Source organism: Artibeus jamaicensis, unplaced genomic scaffold, assembly GCF_021234435.1.
Source record: "Artibeus jamaicensis isolate MK-2021 breed Jamaican fruit bat unplaced genomic scaffold, CSHL_Jam_final contig_233, whole genome shotgun sequence".
NCBI classification, from domain to species: Eukaryota; Metazoa; Chordata; class Mammalia; order Chiroptera; family Phyllostomidae; genus Artibeus; species Artibeus jamaicensis.
The window spans coordinates 8,532,795-8,550,706 of NW_026521486.1; the positions used below are offsets into that span (position 1 = coordinate 8,532,795).

General features: G+C 55.5%; 1 protein-coding gene across 1 annotated transcript in view; it reads left to right on the forward strand.

Annotated features, from left to right (window-relative positions):
• MYH9 (myosin heavy chain 9) overlaps positions 1-17,912 on the forward strand; it is an 88,429-nt gene that overhangs the window by 52,062 nt on the left and 18,455 nt on the right. Inside the window, exons 6-20 of the mRNA XM_053661990.1 lie at positions 964-1,056; positions 1,550-1,613; positions 2,181-2,279; positions 2,697-2,840; positions 3,601-3,696; positions 4,539-4,657; positions 6,079-6,231; positions 7,363-7,536; positions 9,167-9,340; positions 11,064-11,178; positions 13,227-13,420; positions 13,740-13,861; positions 14,843-14,912; positions 16,688-16,848; positions 17,655-17,763. Coding sequence (XP_053517965.1) covers positions 964-1,056; positions 1,550-1,613; positions 2,181-2,279; positions 2,697-2,840; positions 3,601-3,696; positions 4,539-4,657; positions 6,079-6,231; positions 7,363-7,536; positions 9,167-9,340; positions 11,064-11,178; positions 13,227-13,420; positions 13,740-13,861; positions 14,843-14,912; positions 16,688-16,848; positions 17,655-17,763 — 1,887 coding nt within the window. The remainder of the gene's footprint in view (positions 1-963; positions 1,057-1,549; positions 1,614-2,180; positions 2,280-2,696; positions 2,841-3,600; positions 3,697-4,538; positions 4,658-6,078; positions 6,232-7,362; positions 7,537-9,166; positions 9,341-11,063; positions 11,179-13,226; positions 13,421-13,739; positions 13,862-14,842; positions 14,913-16,687; positions 16,849-17,654; positions 17,764-17,912) is intronic.

Below are 17,912 nucleotides of genomic sequence, written 5' to 3' on the forward strand. Positions count from 1 at the left end.
GATCCATGTTTTCCTCGGCCAGTGTCAGGTATTATCTGGCCTGCTGGGAGGACAATGGCTGCTTCCGAAGTTGACCTGACCTGACAGGTAGAGCCCCCAGATGGGGCAGGGCAGGGCAGGGCAGGAGAATGGCAGTGACCAACAGCAGTTGGTAGAAGACTCAAATGCAATACCTGCATTGCTGGTTGATAGTGCATGACCTCAGTCAGATCATTCTTCCTCCTTCATCCTCAGTTTTCTCTTCTTTGAAATGGGGCTACTCTGCTTTGCCTACCCTGGGTATCACGAGACTCCAAGAATAAGAAGGCATAAGGGTAGGGTGCGTTTTGCCAACCACAAAGCATCATGAGGCCACAAGTAGAGTTTATTGGTGTTGATGAGCAGTTCAGAGTTCTGTTGGTCCCAAGCTTAGATACCTGATGTGCTGGGACGCAGGTTTGGGGGTGGCAGGACAGGGGACCAGCAGGGAAAATGCATTGTTTAGTGGGACACAGATGAGGTGAGACTGTGTCTTTTGTGGATCTTTCCTGTGAAGCAGAGAAAAATGTGGCGAGTTGGTGGGGACTGAGGCAAGGAGGACAGGGAGAAGGACGGTGCCTCCCTGTCTCTCTTTTGGTTCACGTGGTGTCTCCAACGCATCCTCCTGGTTGATCTGGGGTCCTCGTACCAGGTTCCTGGAGCTGGGTTAGCTGCACTTTCCCTTTCTTGCTAAGGGTTGCTGGTCGGTCAGTCCAGGGAACTACGTTCAAATCGGTCAAGGTCTCTGGAGGCCTGGCAGGAAGGTTGCTTCTGAGTGACACAGGGACCAGGCTGAGGCTGGCGTGGAGGACCACCAGAAGCCTCTGTTCCAGGCCTGTTGGGCTTGTAGGCATGGCTGTGCCACTGTCCCCTCTGCCTGGAGGAGCAGGTGTGGCAGCCCAGGCCATTGTGTGGCCTTCACTGCACCTCTGGGTTCCTTTCCAGGGTGAGCTGGAGCGGCAGCTGCTGCAGGCCAACCCCATCCTGGAGGCCTTCGGGAACGCCAAGACCGTGAAGAATGACAACTCCTCGCGATTTGTGAGTAGTAGCCAACTGCATCCCAGCTCGTGGGGCAGAAGCTCCTACTCAGAGCTTTGGCACATGGTGCCTTCCAATTGGTGCTCTGGCTTTAAGAGTGAGGGAGATTCAGACTTAGTGCTTCCCGGGCCCGCTGCGTGGGGCAGTGTGGATCATGCTCCCATCAGCGCGCATGGTTTCTTCACTGCTGGTGCCTCCGATTGTCCCCGTGTAGCCAGTAACCACTTAGAACCCAAGGCCCAATCAGGCAGTGAACTCTTCTTCCCCTGCCCCTGCTGAGGAACTTGGATACCACTGGACCTCATCCTGGTTCCAGGCTTGAAGCAGTGTGGCACTTCTGAGTCCTGGGAACCTGTGCGGTGTGGGGTGCGGGGTCCCTGGCCACCAGACACACGGGCCTAGTCTTTTGGTTTTTTCCTTCCTGACTGTACCACCTGGAGGTAGGGCCTGGAGGGTGGGGCCTCTGGTCTCATCTTTGTCTTTCTTTCCATAGGGCAAATTCATTCGCATCAACTTTGATGTCAATGGCTACATCGTGGGAGCCAATATTGAGACTTGTATCCTTGTGGCTAATTGGAATAAGAATGCTGTGGGGGGGGGATGACTTTGATGGAGGAAAAGCTGCTTCCCGATTCCAGCGGGCTCCCTTCCTGGGCCTGTCAGGACACCGCCCCTGCGGCATCAGGAAGAGCACAGGAGAGGCTCGCTGAACACCCAGCCAGCGCTGGGAGTTTCTTCACTCGCAGGATGAGGTTCAGCTTAGAGTGGGCGGGACTACTGATGCTCTTCCGGTGTGGTACCCAGAGAGGTGGAGTTGGGGTGAACACTAACGTGTTTCTCCGCTACACCAGCATTATTGGCCTTCGTCAGTGGGAGTCTTCTGAACTCCTTCGGCTCTTGAGAGGGGGGGCTCTTGAAATAGAGAAGCGACCCAAGTGTGAGTGCTGTTCTTGGGACACGCTGCACCCCTGGAAGGATAGAGCCAAGGGAGCTTGCTTTTGTTTTATTTGGCCATTTTATGCCATTCTTGGCACCTGGTGAAGTTCAGTGGCTTTTGATGGGAATAGAGGAACGTGGAGGGTTGCCTTCCTTCTGGCTCGCACAACTCCTCAATGTTTGCAAAGATCTCTTGGAGAAGTCTCGTGCTATCCGCCAAGCCAAGGACGAGCGGACCTTCCACATCTTCTACTATCTCCTGTCCGGGGCTGGAGAGCACCTGAAGAGTGAGTAGAGGGCCCGCTGCCTGACACGAGGGCCACCAGGCCCTGGGGCTCTGGCCACAGTTGAGTCGCAGACTCCTTCTGGGAAATGAAAACTCTGGCCTTGGGCTGCAGAGAAGCCAGATGAGTTCCATTTTCCAGGCCTTCCTGAGAACCTGGCCCCTGTTTCTGACACCACCAGAGAAAAGCCAGGGCAGGTCACATGTGTGCCTGTGACTCACGGGCCTCTGAGGCTCTCGGGCTCCGCGCAGTCCGGTCTCACCCTGAGGAAAGGCAGCATTCCTGGCTACTCTGTAGTTCCTGGGGTGTCGTGGGGCTTTGGGGTACTCCCCAGTCTCCCAGATTGCTGACGTGTCAGTGTTGACTGGAGCCTCTGGGTTCAGCACTTCACCGACCACCCTTGCTTCCCACCCCCTACAGCGGATCTCCTGTTGGAGCCATACAACAAATACCGCTTCCTGTCCAATGGGCACGTCACCATCCCGGGTCAGCAGGACAAGGACATGTTCCAGGAGACCATGGAGGCCATGAGGATTATGGGCATCCCAGAAGAGGAGCAAATAGGTCCGGGGCTGGCCCTCTTGTGGGTGAGGGAGGGAAGGCCGGGGGCTGGTCGTCACGTCCTCTTGGCTATTCGGGCAGCCGACGAGCCTGGGGAGAGCGTCCTGTTGTCTCTGACTCGGGAAGCCCTGTTGAGGCCAGGAGGAAGGCCTCCAGTGTGTGGGAGGTGGTACCTCAGGCTTGGCTTTCAGGGCGGTTCGGTTCCCCACAGCGTTTGCGCAGAGGGGAAGAAAGCACAGGTGCGTCCCTGCCCGGGGTCTGGGTGCACCGCTGTGGTCCTCGTCATCTGCTGAAAGTGGAATCGTCCTGCCTCGTTTTGGTGGAATGTGGAAGGGGCTGGGCCTGAAATGAATCGTGATGTGAAACCTGCCTCCGACTTCTCACTTCCCTGGGGGAGGGCGGAGGGCCCGGAGACTTCCTTGTAGAAAGTGCACCCACTCTATCTAACCTGAAGGTCGGAGCCACCTTCGCTCAGCTGCAGATAACACCAAATTGGATGGGCCGGCAGTGTCCCAAATAAAACTTCAGTCATAAAAACAGACAGTGGCCCCTGGCCTAGAGGCATATCCTTGGTCTGGATTTAGACGAGTTGGGAAGATGAACAGAGCCTGTGTCTAAGCACAGGCCGATGTCTGCCAGAGGCACGGGCGGGGCGGTGTGGCCCCGCAGGGTGCTGGGCCCTCTGCGTCGACTAGGCCAAGGCCCACTCGGGCCTTATTCCACCCTCCGCCCGGTTCTGAGCTGCCTTCGATTGCATCCCAAGGCTTGCTGCGGGTCATCTCAGGGGTGCTTCAGCTTGGCAACATCGTCTTCAAGAAGGAGCGCAACACCGACCAGGCATCCATGCCCGACAACACAGGTAACACGGGGTCCCCCCGAGACTCGGGGCAGGTGCCTGGGCTGGGATCAGCTCAGGACAGAGCCCTGTCGAGAGACCCAGACTCCACGCTCTCTGTCACATTGTGTGTGTGTGTGTGTGTGTGTGTGTGTGTGTGTGTGTGGCTGGCTGTCACCGCACTTGGTCTAAAACACACAGGAGCGTGACCCTTCCTCACAGAGCAGGCATCAGAGTGAGTCAGAAGCCCTCAGTCCTGGGGACCAGGGCCGCCCTCGCTCATTCCCGAGACCACACCAGTGGTCTTGGTGAGACAGCGATCCATGTTGCCACTCCAGCTCGGTGCGCACTTCCCCTTGGCACTTTAGGGCCCTGAGACGCTGCTGTCACTCCATCTGCCTTGGCCACTGCTGTTCCTTTTGGTCACTGCACATGACCCCATTTAACTTACCAGCCTTGATGTGCCCTTCTTAGGGGCTTTTGACAAAATCTTAAGGTGTGGGTGTGTGGATTAAAAGGTGTTTCTGTGCGACGTGTTTGGTCCCCTCATACTGGGGCCTGGTGGGGCCGCCTCTGCTTGGTCCTTGTTGAGGGTGGGACCCGCAGCACACTCGGCAGACGGGCCGAGACTGTGCAGAGGAGCCAACGTGGGCCCCGGTTAGGACGCCTTCCTCCCTGCCCTGCCCGCCGGGTTGAAGGGAGAGCTGGGGTCTGCCCTGCTGAGAACGTTCCAGAGTCAGTCCTCCTGGTAGTGAGTGATTGCTCAGTTACCGTCGGAGCTTTTTCACGGCCCGATTGAGCAGAGGAACTTGTTCTCTTGGGTTTAATGAAAACTTTTTACTCCCTTCCTTCTCTTTGTACATTAGCTGCCCAAAAAGTGTCCCACCTCCTGGGTATCAATGTGACCGATTTCACCAGAGGAATCCTCACGCCTCGCATCAAGGTGGGACGGGATTACGTCCAGAAGGCGCAGACTAAGGAACAGGTACGCAGCCCCTCTGGCAGAGCGCTGCTCCTCAGTGGGGGTCCATGGCAGTGGCCGGTTGGGGGGCACTCACTGTGTTAGGCACTGTGTGTGGGTTCCCTCATTCAGTCCCCACATCAGCTCTGAGAGCAAGATGGTGTTTACTCCATTAAGAACCCAAGGAAGCTGACCCCGCGAAGTTCGGTGACACCCCCAAGGCGACCGGCCCAGGAAGGGCCGCCCTCAGGTCGAGCCTCTTTAGGCCGTGTTGGGCGTTGCTGCATTGAATGGGTGTCCAGACCGATTGGCCAGCGAGGGCCTGGGCCTGCCCCGTTTCGGTCTAAAGTGAGAACACGAGGTTCCCCTCTGTTGGTGGTTTCTGGTTTCTGTCATGCCAAGGGGCGTTTTTAGGGTGCTACCCTCATGTCTCAAAAATATTTCCAAGTTCAAGGTGATGAGTCTTTTCCAGAGGGTCATCCTCCTTTTCTCACGCTGGTGGCCGATAGCCCGCGGGTGATTGTGTGCAGAGCCGTCCCACCAGAGCCAGGGACACTGTTCTTGAGACGGCGTGCATGATTACTCCCAACTGTTCATTTTCCTACTAGTTAGAACCTTTATTTTTTTCCTTACAAAACGCTACAGAGACAAACACTAGACTTGGGAAATACGGGAAAGCTAGAGAAGGAACAGTGCTGTGGTCCTACCCCGTGACAGTCTTTGGGCCACTTTTTATTTCCTGCAAGGGCTCTCCTTTTTTTTAAAAAGTTAATTGTCACCCTGGCTTTGTATTGTGGAGCTTTCCGAACACTGGCAGATAAAACAGAGAGGACGGTGTAATGAGCGCGCGTGCCTGTCACACAGGTGGCTTTTTGTGTGTGTGTGTGTGTGTGTGTGTGTGTGTGGAGATTTTATTTACTTATTTTTAGAGAGCGGAAGAGATAGAGGAAGAGAAATATCAATGTATGGTTGCCTCTTACTTGCCCCCTACTGGGCATTGCCCTAGACTGGGAGTTGAACCCACAACCCTTTGGTTCGAAGGCTGGCGCTCCATCCACTGAGCCACACCAGCCAGGGCCACACAGGCGTCGTTAACAGTGACTACCTCATGGCCAGTCTCAGCCCATCGTTAACCTTATCTAGCCCAGCCCCCGCCTGACTGCATTATTTGAAGTAAATCTCAGATGTCGTGCCATTTCTTCTGTTGGGACTTTAGTGTGTCCCCATTTAGTTTAAAAAGGTCTTTGCAAATGTCGGTTTCCAAGCCTCCTGTTCCTGAGTCGTTGGATAGTTAGGTTGCCACGAACATGTTTGTGCTGGAGGCTCTCCCCCCATTCCTAGGGCTGTGTCTCTGGGGGAGCGCCCCGCAGGTGAAATGACTGGGGCTCAGGGCACAGGTTTAAAGGCTCCTTGAACCTGACACTCTGGGTGTTCCTCCCCCGCAGGCTGACTTTGCCATTGAGGCTTTGGCCAAGGCCACCTACGAGCGCATGTTCCGCTGGCTGGTGCTGCGCATCAACAAGGCCCTGGACAAGACCAAGCGGCAGGGCGCCTCGTTCATCGGGATCCTGGACATCGCCGGATTCGAGATCTTCGATGTGAGCGTCTCCCGCCTGCCCGCAGGCCCCCTCTCTACCTCCGTGTCCTCGTCACTGTCTTCTCCTTGTCCCCGAGTCCTCTTCCCAGTGGCTCCATAGCCGCCTGGGTTGTCCATCTTCCTTTCATGGGGACAGGAGATCGCAGCAGGGCGCATTTTAAGCTGAACTAAGCCTGCCCACTGCCAACCAGAGATGCTGGAGGGAATCAGACTTTCAGATGGCATCTCGGGAGGCTTTCTGGGCAGGTCTTCCTGTGGGTTTACGTTTCCAGCAAATATTGATTGAGCACGGGGACAAAACATTGCCCCTGCCCATAACGACTTTGAGGCCTCGTAGGAAAAAACTGCTAATTATGGTAGTAGTTCCAGAGGAGCCATGGATTTAGGTGGGGTTAACAATGCCTCTTTATTTCTCACTAGCCCCACATTGAAATCCCACGCTGTTTTTTACTGTGAATTGAGCAAACTGCACAACCCACAGTTGCATTAGAAACCGGGTTTCCATGTGCTGTGGCAGAGATGTAACATTGTTTGTGTTCATCTCCACTTCAAAACTTTATTTTTTTAAAGATTTCATTTATTTACTTTTAGAGAGGGGGAAAGGAGGGAGAAAGAGAGGGATACAGCAATCATTTGTCTCTTGGGCGCCCCCAACCAGGGACCTGACCCACAACCCAGGCATGTGCCCTGACTGGGTATTGAACTGGCAACCCTTCAGTTTGCAGGATGAAGCTCAAGCCTCTGAGCCCCACCAGCCAGGGCTCTGCTTCACAATTTAACTTCAAAATTTTAGAAGTTAAGCCCATGGCTCGAGCTTGTTAATAAAGAAGCATAATGTATTCTTATGTCTCGATATTTTGATAATTATGTTTCAACATAACTTCTTTGTTTGTAATTGTATGTTTTAAAACATTCTTAGTAGCGGGCCTCAGCAAGTGAAGAGCCCCTGCTGCTGGTGTGATAAGGGAGCCCCCTAGACATTTAGGCTCCACAGGGGGCAGCACTGAGGTGCCCCGGAGGTCCTTTCCGAGTCCCTGTCCCACTCCTTCCCCAGGGGCTCTGGGTCCCGTGGGGCCACATGGCGGGTGTGGCCCCGCGGTGGCAGCCTCCTGACATTGCTCTCTCCCTGCAGCTGAACTCCTTCGAGCAGCTGTGCATCAACTACACCAACGAGAAGCTGCAGCAGCTCTTCAACCACACCATGTTCATCCTGGAGCAGGAGGAGTACCAGCGCGAGGGCATCGAGTGGAACTTCATCGACTTCGGCCTCGACCTGCAGCCCTGCATCGACCTCATCGAAAAGCCAGTAAGAGCCAACGCTGCTCAGACCTCAGGCCTGGCCCAGCCTCGCTCGTCCCCTCTGGGGACCCCGTTCTCACTGTCCACTGCATGTTCACTGTGGGTGTCTAGTTCCTCCCCCATCGGTGCCACCTGGAGGGATAAGCTCTGGGCTTAGATCCGGTGCCTGGGAGCCTCGGACAGCTGCAGACAGGTGGGGATGTGGCTGATGCCTGGGTTTCCTCTCTTCAGTCCCAGAAGACCACCCAGCATCTACCTGAGGGACAGGCTCATGGGCTCAGCAAGCCTGTCTTTGTCCTAAAGAAGCAGGCGTGCTTTCATGTAGGGAGATCCTTGGCCCAGATTCTGTCACTGCAGTGTGGGCCTGCGGGCCGGGGCCTTGAGTGCTGTTTCTGGTACGTGTGGTCAAGCTGTCGGTCCTGTCCTGGCTTATCAGTAACTCGGCACCTGGGCTTCTCTGTCCCGCAGCCACAGCACCGACTGCTGGCGGTGCGGGAGCTAGAACCCCTCGGTTGTCAGTTTGTGCTGGCAGCTCTTGCCTGGAGCAGTTTGTGTTAGGTTTGGGGGCGGTGTTCTTTCAGAGCCTGAGCTGTTTCTGTTTCTGGGTTATGTCTTTTTTTTTTTTAAATATTTATTTTTAGAGAGAGGGGAAGGTAGGAAGAACGAAAGGGAGAGAAACATCAGTGTGCAAGAGAAACATTGATTGGTTGCCTCTTGCACGTCCCCAACCAGGGACCTGGCCCAGAACCCAGACATGTGCCCTGGCTGGGAATTGAACCAGCGACCTTTTGGTTTGCGAGATGACGTTCAACCCATTGAGCCACACCAGCCAGGGCCCTGGGTTATGTCTTGGTTGAATTTAAATTCACTGAACTCACGTTTTCCCCGAACCCTGAGCTGCTTGAGAATGTGTACACTGGAGTGACACTGAGGTGTTCATCGATTGAGGCCTAGAGAGAAGTCTGTGCGTTTTGAGAGCATCACTCAAAGGGGGGAGGTTGAAACCGTCCGTAATCCTAACATGAAACAATGCACTTTTGTGATGAGTTGTGGTAATTAGTTGGGCGTTCCAGTGAACAAGAGCCCACCTGGCTTCGAGTCTGGTCAGCCACTCTCAGCAGAGTCTGAATCTGCTTTCTTTCCAACTCTGTGCACGAGGGCTCCGGGGGCTCCGCGAACTTTCCCTCCCTCGGAGGTTGTCCTGTGTGTCCTGTCTCACCACACAGTAGTGCAGACACACAGTGTGTGGGGTAATGTCACAGAGACTCCAGGGGCAGGGGCGCCAGTTGAGGGGAGCCTCCGAGCGCATGGGTCAGAGGGTCTCCACGGTCCATCAAGCCCACCAGGTGATTTTCAGAGCACCGATGTTGGAGAATCCTCATGATGGATCATTGGGTTAAGGTGCGTTGGCCACAGCCTGAACCTCAGAAGTTTCTTTTTAAACTAGAATTCGTACACTGAGTGTTCTCCATCATGCTCCTTTCTTCCTCCTATGGGGGAAGTGCCACCCACCTTCTGGTGAGATTCTTCTGGTTCTGAAAATTCCCAGAAACCCCCACGCTTCAGCCTCTTGTGAGGGCAGGGTGGGGTGGGGTTTCCAGGTCACACTCACCTGCGTGACGCTGTGCTTCCCGCAGGCAGGCCCCCCCGGCATCCTGGCCCTGCTGGATGAGGAGTGCTGGTTCCCCAAAGCCACGGACAAGAGCTTCGTGGAGAAGGTGGTGCAGGAGCAGGGCACCCACCCCAAGTTCCAGAAGCCCAAGCAGCTGAAGGACAAAGCCGATTTCTGCATCATGCACTATGCTGGCAAGGTGAGTAGGGCACACACAGAAGGTGCCCCCGGGGCCTTCTCCCTGGAGAGGTGAAAGTGATGTTCAGGTCCTGAGCTGGGCGGCCACAAGGCACGGGACAGTAACTCATCCCCTAACGTGGCTGGTGGCAGTAATCAACATTCACACGACTGCCCACCTTGGGCAGCCCCGTCCCATCTGTCATTTCATGAGGAGCCTTCAGCTGTCCCGTAAGGTGCTCAGGCACAGTGTTATCTGTAGTATTACCAGGTGCATTCCCCTGTGCGGAAATGAGATTTATGCTGACGGCTTGGGCTCTGGGTTTTAAATTAGAGCTCTGCTGCTGTGTGACTGTGGACTAGTCACTGAACTTCTCTGATCCTTGATTGCCTCATCGGGAAAATGGGGCTGACCACACTGTACAGGGTTACATTTATCCAATGAGCTTGTGAAGCCCAGTGCTGGGCGTGGGTCTGTGCTCCAGGGCAAGGCCTCGCAACCTCCACACTGCTGGTGTCACGGACCGGCTTGCGCTTTGTAGGGTGTTTGGCAGCATCTCTGGCTTCTTCCCACCCTCTCCTGACCAGAAATGTCTCCAGATGTTGCCAAACAGTCACTATATGGTGGGGCTAGGGGTGTGGCGCAGCCTCCCTGGTTGAGAGCCACCACCAGCAGTCGCCTTGTTACTACCAAGGCAACCGGGCGAGGAGAGCCACCAGCTGTCACAGCACTGCTGAGCGACATGCCGTCCTCACCCACCACTCCTGCGTGTGGCCGCACACTGCCCAACCTCTCCCACCTTGCTCCTTGGCTTCCTAAGGCTGCCCAAGGAAGGGTTGACTTACTCATCAGAAAAAGTGTTTATGTTGATGCCCCTGAACGTGCATCTCCACTTCTGCCCTTGTTAGAAGTGCACATGCAGAGAGAGCTCACAGGAGGCCTGTATCGCATGTTTATGATGCAAAAAAATGGGGCGCACCCGAAGCCCTTGAAGGGTGTCTGGGCGATGATGAAACTGGCTGTGTGCATCCACACCTGGGCATTGGGTGGCGCTGCTGCGGCTGAAAGGGTCAGCAGGCTGGCTGCGCTCTTGGGCTTTTAGTCTCCCAGAATGTGACTCTGGTCCTAGGGAAAAAAGCCAGCGTCACGCAGGCCATCAACAGGAGTGCGCATGAGGACCTGTGGCAGCCGTTTCCTCCGGGCCGCGGCGTGGGCTGGGCAGAGACCAGGGCGGCTGCTGCTCTGTGTCGTTCTGGGGTCTTTGCAGTGCATGTGCAACATGTGCGTTGTATCTTTAAGAACACGTTTCAGAAAAGATAAGAATAATACGTGCTCATTAGGAAAACTTGGACACCCTGAAAGACCAAGAAAAGGCAAAAACTACTTGTCCTATTACTGAAAAGAAATATTATCACATTTTGGTATGTGTCTTCCTACGCTATATCTTCATTGTCATATTACCTAAAAATAATAAAGAACCACCAAGAATATCTTATTGTGTAGCTGCTGCAACATAGTTTCTTAGTCTGGTTGGCTAGATACTTGTGCTGTTGTTTTTACTGGTTCGCTGTCTTTGTAACACTGCAGCGGACTCCTTGTTGCCGCTCCCTTTGCCTGTCACTGGTCGTTTCCTTCTTAGGGATGGAAACACTGGGTCGGGGTGCTGACTCTGCCACACACGGGGCCAGCTGGTGCATGCTCATGGCCCCAGAGCGGCCTGTGATTTGGAACTCTGGTCTCACAGGTGGATTACAAAGCCGATGAGTGGCTGATGAAGAACATGGACCCCCTGAACGACAACATTGCCACGCTCCTGCACCAGTCCTCTGACAAGTTCGTCTCAGAGCTGTGGAAGGATGGTATGCCTTTGCCCCACCCCCGTCTCCGTGGCTGCAGCTGGGCCTCTCCCCACCTTCGCGGTGGCTGAGCCACCAAACAAAGGGCACATCTCCACCTGACACAGTCCGTGGGGGGCTTTCATCTGCCATAGCTCCCACGATGGCATCTCCTTGATCCAGAGGGTTGAGGCAGCCCCTATGTGTACCGCATAGCCACTTCCTGTCAGGGCCTTGCCATCCACAGACAAGCCATGGCACTTTCCACATGTGGAAAGTCACCGGTGGCCCCAAGCCTGGCCGCCCGGGTCCCTGTCCTGCGCCTCACTGCGCTCCCGCCTCCCCTCGGCAGGCTGGTGGCTTTGCGGTTGTGTGTTCTCACGGTTTCTGTCGGTTTCTCCTCCCTTCTGCCTGGGTTTTGCTCTAACCTCTCTGTTGCAGAGATGCAGAGTACTCAGAGAGCCTATTTCTACCAACGCTTTCCCATCCTTCACCTAGAACCAGGTGACTGGCCACCCAGAGTGGCGTCCCTCGTGTGTGGTGCATCCAGGCCTGTGCAACAGACGCTTCTGTTGAGTGTTTCTTACCGTGGGCTCTTCCTGCTGGACCTCGCCCCTGCCCTGGTCTGCCCCCGACTTGTGGGGCGCTCCTCCCCGCTGGACCCATTGCAGGCCTCCGGTGGAAAACCAGCCAGATCAGGAAACTTCACGTTATAGATCCTTAAAGGAAAAAAAGTCATTAAAAAACCCGTATTGTCTTCCGATCTCCACTCGGCAGAGGCGCCGTCTCACTGTGTGAATGGCTGTGGGTGTCCCAGCATGAGGACCGGACGCTCTGCACGCTGCCTTGTGTGTGCACTGGAGAGCTGAAATGTCGTTCGTGTGTCCATCCCCCTGTCCCTGGGGGCAGGACAGGCCCCCGCAAAATGACCGGTTATTATAGGGAGTATTTGATCTTCCTCTGGGCAAGCTGAGCGGCCTTGACAAGCCAAGCCATTCCCAGGAAACCTTTGGTGGCCCTTAAAACGGGCCCTGGGTGCAGAAGCGCAAAAAAACCTCTCGTTTTAGTTGGTTCACCTGGGTTTGTCGTCAGTCCTGGCTTCTGCCTTGAATTTCTGTCCTTTTTGCTGTCTTCCAATAAATAATTGAGATCTGGCCACAAAGGAATATGAAAGGGACTGTCACGGAATTCCTAACTTTTGCACCTAGCAGTGGAAGGCTTCACATTTACTACTGGCTCCTGCTCCAAACCGACCTCAAACCGCTGCCCACTGTGGGTTCGTTTGTTGCTTTGTTGACGCCTTGGAAGCGGTTCATTTTATTGCCCTGGGCATGCGTCATGGTGACAAGGGCAGCTTCCTCAGAGTGTTGGTTTAGATGGCAAAGGTCTGTGATAAGAGACAAAGCAAGTTACAGAGCGCTAGGAATCCTGCCTCTGGGACCTCACCGTTGGGGGTGGTCTTCGGAGCCCCCCGCCTCTGACACCAGCCCGAGCTGTTCTAGTCACTGGTTTAGAGCGCAGCCTGGGCGGGTCCCAGATGGGGGGTTGCCAGAGCCCAGAGCACGAGGACGGCAGGGTGGCCGCAGTGCTCCCACTTCTGACTGCTGCCCCCAGCTCTGGGGGAGGGGCAGTGGGAGCTCAGGGTCCTGGGTTGTTTTTTCCATCAGTGCCCACGGGAGTACAGAATTCTGTGAGACAGGTTTTAACCCCTCCTCGGAGCCCGGCTGGTGGAATGGCTAGGCTAACTATTCCAAAATACGTTATTAGCTTTACCGTGTCTCTTTGGGAATAGAAGCTTCTAAAGTGGGCTGAATACCAGTGATGTGAACAGGCTTAGGGACCGCTCCTCAGGAGACTGCAGTCTCGGTGGCTGTGCGGTCTTCCCCCGTCCTGCTCCCTGCTTATTAGGTCAAGTGTGCTCAACATTTGCAGTTGGCTGTTTGTTGACTCTGAGCAGAAAAGGTCCTGCTGTTCTGTGGTCTCACACCTTCTTCTGTCCAGATGTCTGTCTCCGCCCGGCCCTGCTGGGCCTGCTGGGTGGTCATGTGCTTTTCTTTGCATGGTCTTTGCAGTGGACCGCATCATCGGCCTGGACCAGGTGGCTGGCATGTCGGAGACGGCACTGCCTGGGGCCTTCAAGACGCGGAAGGGCATGTTCCGCACTGTGGGGCAGCTCTACAAGGAGCAGCTGGCCAAGCTGATGGCCACGCTGAGGAACACCAACCCCAACTTCGTCCGCTGCATCATCCCCAACCACGAGAAGAAGGTGCGGCCGCACATGCGGGCATCTGTCCTTGTCTGTGATTCCTCCCCCACGGCACGCTGAGCGCCCTCAGTGCAGTCCCTCCGCAGCCTGTCTCCGGGCCTCCCCCCGGAGACAGGCTATATTTGTACCGCGTTTCTGCGTGGTTATGCTGTCTTAGAGTCTCTCTAGGACTTGCATCATGCACCCTGGCATCAAAGCCTGTGGGCCTCCGTGACTCCCGCGGCGTTCGCCTTGTTGAATCCGTTGGGGCCTACCCAACCTGGCTCCATGAATTCCTAGGCCCCGAAGCAAGACCACACACATCTGCTTTTCTTTTTAGGCTGGCAAACTGGATCCCCATCTGGTGCTGGACCAGCTGCGCTGCAATGGGGTTCTCGAGGGTATTCGGATCTGCCGCCAGGGCTTCCCCAACCGGGTGGTCTTCCAGGAGTTCCGGCAGAGGTGAGTAAGGCCTGCAGCCTGCCTCTCCCAGTAGGGACCTCCAATAAGAAAGCCTTTTCCTTGGCCACCTAGAGCTGAGGGCTGGCCGGCTTCTCTCACATGTTCCTTCTCTCCCTACATGAAAGAAGGGGTTTCCCTCCTTTTATTTTTATATGTTTTTTAAAAAATATTTATTTTTAGAGAGGAGAAGGGAGGGGGAGAGGGGGAAAAACATCAATGTGTGGTTGCCTCTTGTGTGCCCCCTACTGGTGACTTGGCCCAAAACCCACACATGTCCTAGACTGGGAATTGAACCAGCATCCCTTTGGTTTGCAGGCTGGCACTCAGTCCACTGAGCTATACCAGCCAGGGCCCCTCCTTTTATAAACTGGAATGAAAGTAATCTTGTTGGCTTTCATGCCTAGTGACTCTGGGGCCTGGCAAATGTTTGCTACAGTTAGAGGAGTTAATGAAATTTACCAAGATCAGCCGGAGCACTTGGGCATTGAGGGAACTTTATAGAAATAGAAGTCACTGAATACTGCCGCTTCTTGTCACGTGTGCAGAGAGGGACATTAATGACACTCTCCCGTTTGTCTAATGGCTGTGTTTAGTGCCAGTTGCTGTCATGACCAGCCCTCTCTTTGGACCATCTGCTTATTAGCAGTGCCCAGTAGCATGTCTGGGAGAGACGCGTGGCCTTCCGGGGTTACAGACACGATACTGGGCAATTAGCAGTTAGTAAGCCCAACCTGAAGCTCACCCTTGAGTGAGTTAGTCCGATGCAGGTTTCCATTCCCATTCTGGAAAACACCAAGCCTTCCTCGCGCTGTTCAGCTTAAGAGCAGGGTGGGATTGGCCAAATATATATATTTTTTGAAGAGACACGAAAGGCCTTCTATGTCTGCTACACTGTTGGGATGGTCCTCTTTCATGTATGTTCCAGGTCACGTGGGATTGAAGCAAGGGACGAATTGACCCAGCTTCTCTTTTCTTCCTTAGGTACGAAATCCTGACACCAAATTCCATCCCCAAGGGCTTCATGGATGGGAAGCAGGCGTGTGTGCTGATGGTGAGTTGCGCTCCCTGTGGTAGGAAGGACCTTTGGCGGGTGCACACCTGCGCGGCCAGTGCCTGTCTTGCTGCATGGGTGCCCTATGGGTCAGATGACACCCATGCTCTCTTGGCCTTCCGGTGCTCCAGGTCTGGTTCTGCCAGCTTCCCTGAGTGGCAGCCTCCTTGGCCCCTGGATAGTCAGGGATGGCGCGGGGGGCCAGAGCGGCGTGGAGGACACTAGAGCTGTGGCAGGCTGGGCTGTGGCACGAGGCACGGCCTTCCCTTTGGGGCACATGTTATGCTTTCTTGCTCATGTCTCGGATATTCACGTCCAGTGTGCTCAGGAAGGCAGCTTGCAACTGGGGCAGCCGGCCTAGAGCACTGAGACCAGCCCAGATCCCCCAAAGTCCACGCTTTTAGACCTTCGTCTCTCCCCGCCACCCCTGGAGCAAAGCTTGACAGGCAGTGGAGACTGAACTCCACGGAGTGAGCGAGGGCCTTGCGGTGACTGAGCAGCCAAGCTGGGGCTGTGCCCACCTGTCAGTTTTCTTGCTTTGCATTCATCCTGTTGTTTCCGACATGTCCAGGGTTAGCAGCTACTGCTTTTGCTTTGCTTTGTATTCTTTCCAAAGAGTGGGGTGGGGGGAGCAGTATTTTTTGTATTCTTTCCCTGGTGGGCGGGGAGTTGGTGAGAAAAAAAAAGGGAAGAAAAACTCAACACTTACTGTGTGCAAAGCGCCCCATTGAGGGATAAAACACAGCTGTCTGCTCTCCGATGCTTACCGGCTGATGGGAAGGAAGGCGTGAAGCACGGGGGGCTGCCTCCAGCTGGCGTCTGGGCCACCCTTCCTGGAGGAGACTTGGTTTGTTGCTGGCAGGCGAGGTGTGTCCCTCCTTAAGACACAGGCAGTTCCCCTTCGCTCCCCTCTCTGCAGGGACCGTGGGAGGAGTCTCCTGAGGCTCACTGTGCAGGGAGGGGAGGTGCCCACGCTGGCCTTGCCTTCTCCTCCCAGGGCCTCGTGCAGGCCTGCCAGGCTGTTTGTAGTCTCTGAGGCTCTCCAGACCCCAGTCAAGGCTCTGCCTTGTCAGAGCTTGCTCTAAATCCCTTCTCTGCCAAGCAGAGAGACACTTGCCAGTGGGGCTTCACAAGAGAGCCTCGTTCCTGCTCTGAAACTGCTTAATAATAATGACAGCCAGCATGTATTCAGTGTTCGATGTGTGCCGGAGCCTGTGCTTGCGCTCTCTGCATTCTCTCGGTGAATTCCCACAGCTCTGCTGGGGAGGGGGTGTTGTTATTTTATTTGTTCTGTTTGTCAACTTTTTAAAAGTTAAGTCATTCCCACTTTATGGCTTAGGAGATGTGGGCTCACGGGGGTTAAGGCCCAGGATCACCTATCTGAACCTGGCCCTGGCCTGTTCTGGGGGGTGTGCTGCTCTTAGTGACCACAGCGATGGTGCTGTCAGAGGGTGGCACCCCAGGCATTTGCAGAGTGTGACTGCAGTGTGCAGAGGAGGGAGGCAGAAGGAAGAGAGGGCCTTTCAGTTCCCTTTAGTGCTGAGGTTCTGTGTTTCTCCTCAAGTCTGACTTGTCACCCTGCCCCATGCTGGGACCCACTGGCCCCTCTTCCTAGTGTCCCCCCTGAGCTCCAGGAGACAGGCTGCCCAGCAGAGAAGCAGCAGCAGCGGCAGGACTGGCCCTTTGTTGCCCCCACCCCCCACCAAAGCAGGCTCCCAGCGTTGTTTGTGGGCTCTGGGTTTCGTGCAGTGAATGGCCTGGTCTCCTCTGTTTAGATCAAAGCCTTGGAGCTCGACAGCAACCTCTACCGCATCGGCCAGAGCAAGGTGTTCTTCCGGGCCGGCGTGCTGGCCCACCTGGAGGAGGAGAGGGACCTGAAGATCACCGACGTCATCATCGGGTTCCAGGCCTGCTGCAGGGGCTACCTGGCCAGGAAGTGAGTTCCTGAGACACCGGCCTCCATCTAACGGGCCCCGCATTCAAGCCCCTCCGAGCTCTCCTCGTGCAGAAGGGCATTTTGGGAAGCTGTGGCTTTGGGAGTCCTAATGCCAGTCAGGTGTCTGCCTGAGGGAGACCCACGTGGCTCTCCCTGATCCCCTGCTTCCTGGATTTCTGCCTGATGTTTAAAGTAACTGGGTTGACAGGAGGTGACTGTGCTTGGTTTTGTCTGCCCTGAAGTCTCCCGCTCACTGATATTCCTCCCTGTCCCCAGAGTAGTACCCCGAGTTCCCAGGGGAGGAGGCTGCCCTTTAGTTAGGCCAAGCAGCTTCTTTGGGATCAGGGGCTCGCCTGCGGCAGGTGAGGCGGCTGCACGTTGGTTTCTTGAGCCCTGTGTCTGTGCTCAGGGACACGTTGCGGCCTAAGCTCCAAGCATTGAGAGCCAGAGCCTCCGTTTATTTAGAAGCCGCATGAGCGGCTGTCGGGGGTGGGAAGCCAATGTCTGTAGATCGACTGAATGGCCGGCAATCATGCCTGGCTTGGATCTGCAGGGACTGCACAAGGCTCTTCCACCTCGTGCACTCTCGTGCCCCTTAGTGCGGGAGGGTGGGCCTGTGACCTGGGTCCTTGCCGCTGTCTGCACGGTTTCTCCCTCAAGGCCAGCCTCTTTCCCTCCACTTCTGTCTTGAGGTGCCCCCGGCAGGGGCCATCCCTCCAGAAAAGCCTCCAGGAGTGAGGTCAGGACCGACAGCTTAGAGGTCGCCGTCCCCCTGCCGAGGTGCTGACCATGCCCCTCCCTCACAGGGCCTTTGCCAAGCGGCAGCAGCAGCTGACGGCCATGAAGGTCCTGCAGAGGAACTGCGCTGCCTACCTCAAGCTGCGGAACTGGCAGTGGTGGCGGCTCTTCACCAAGGTGGGTCCTAGAAGGGCCCCCCCTGCACCACTGCCCGGCCCGTGCTCAGCCAGCTTCTGTCATGGCTGAGGGGCTGAGTGGGCCTCTGTGTGGGGCTCATGTCCCTGGGAAGGACACTTTGCCTTTGCCTTTGCCTCCCCGGGCCTGGC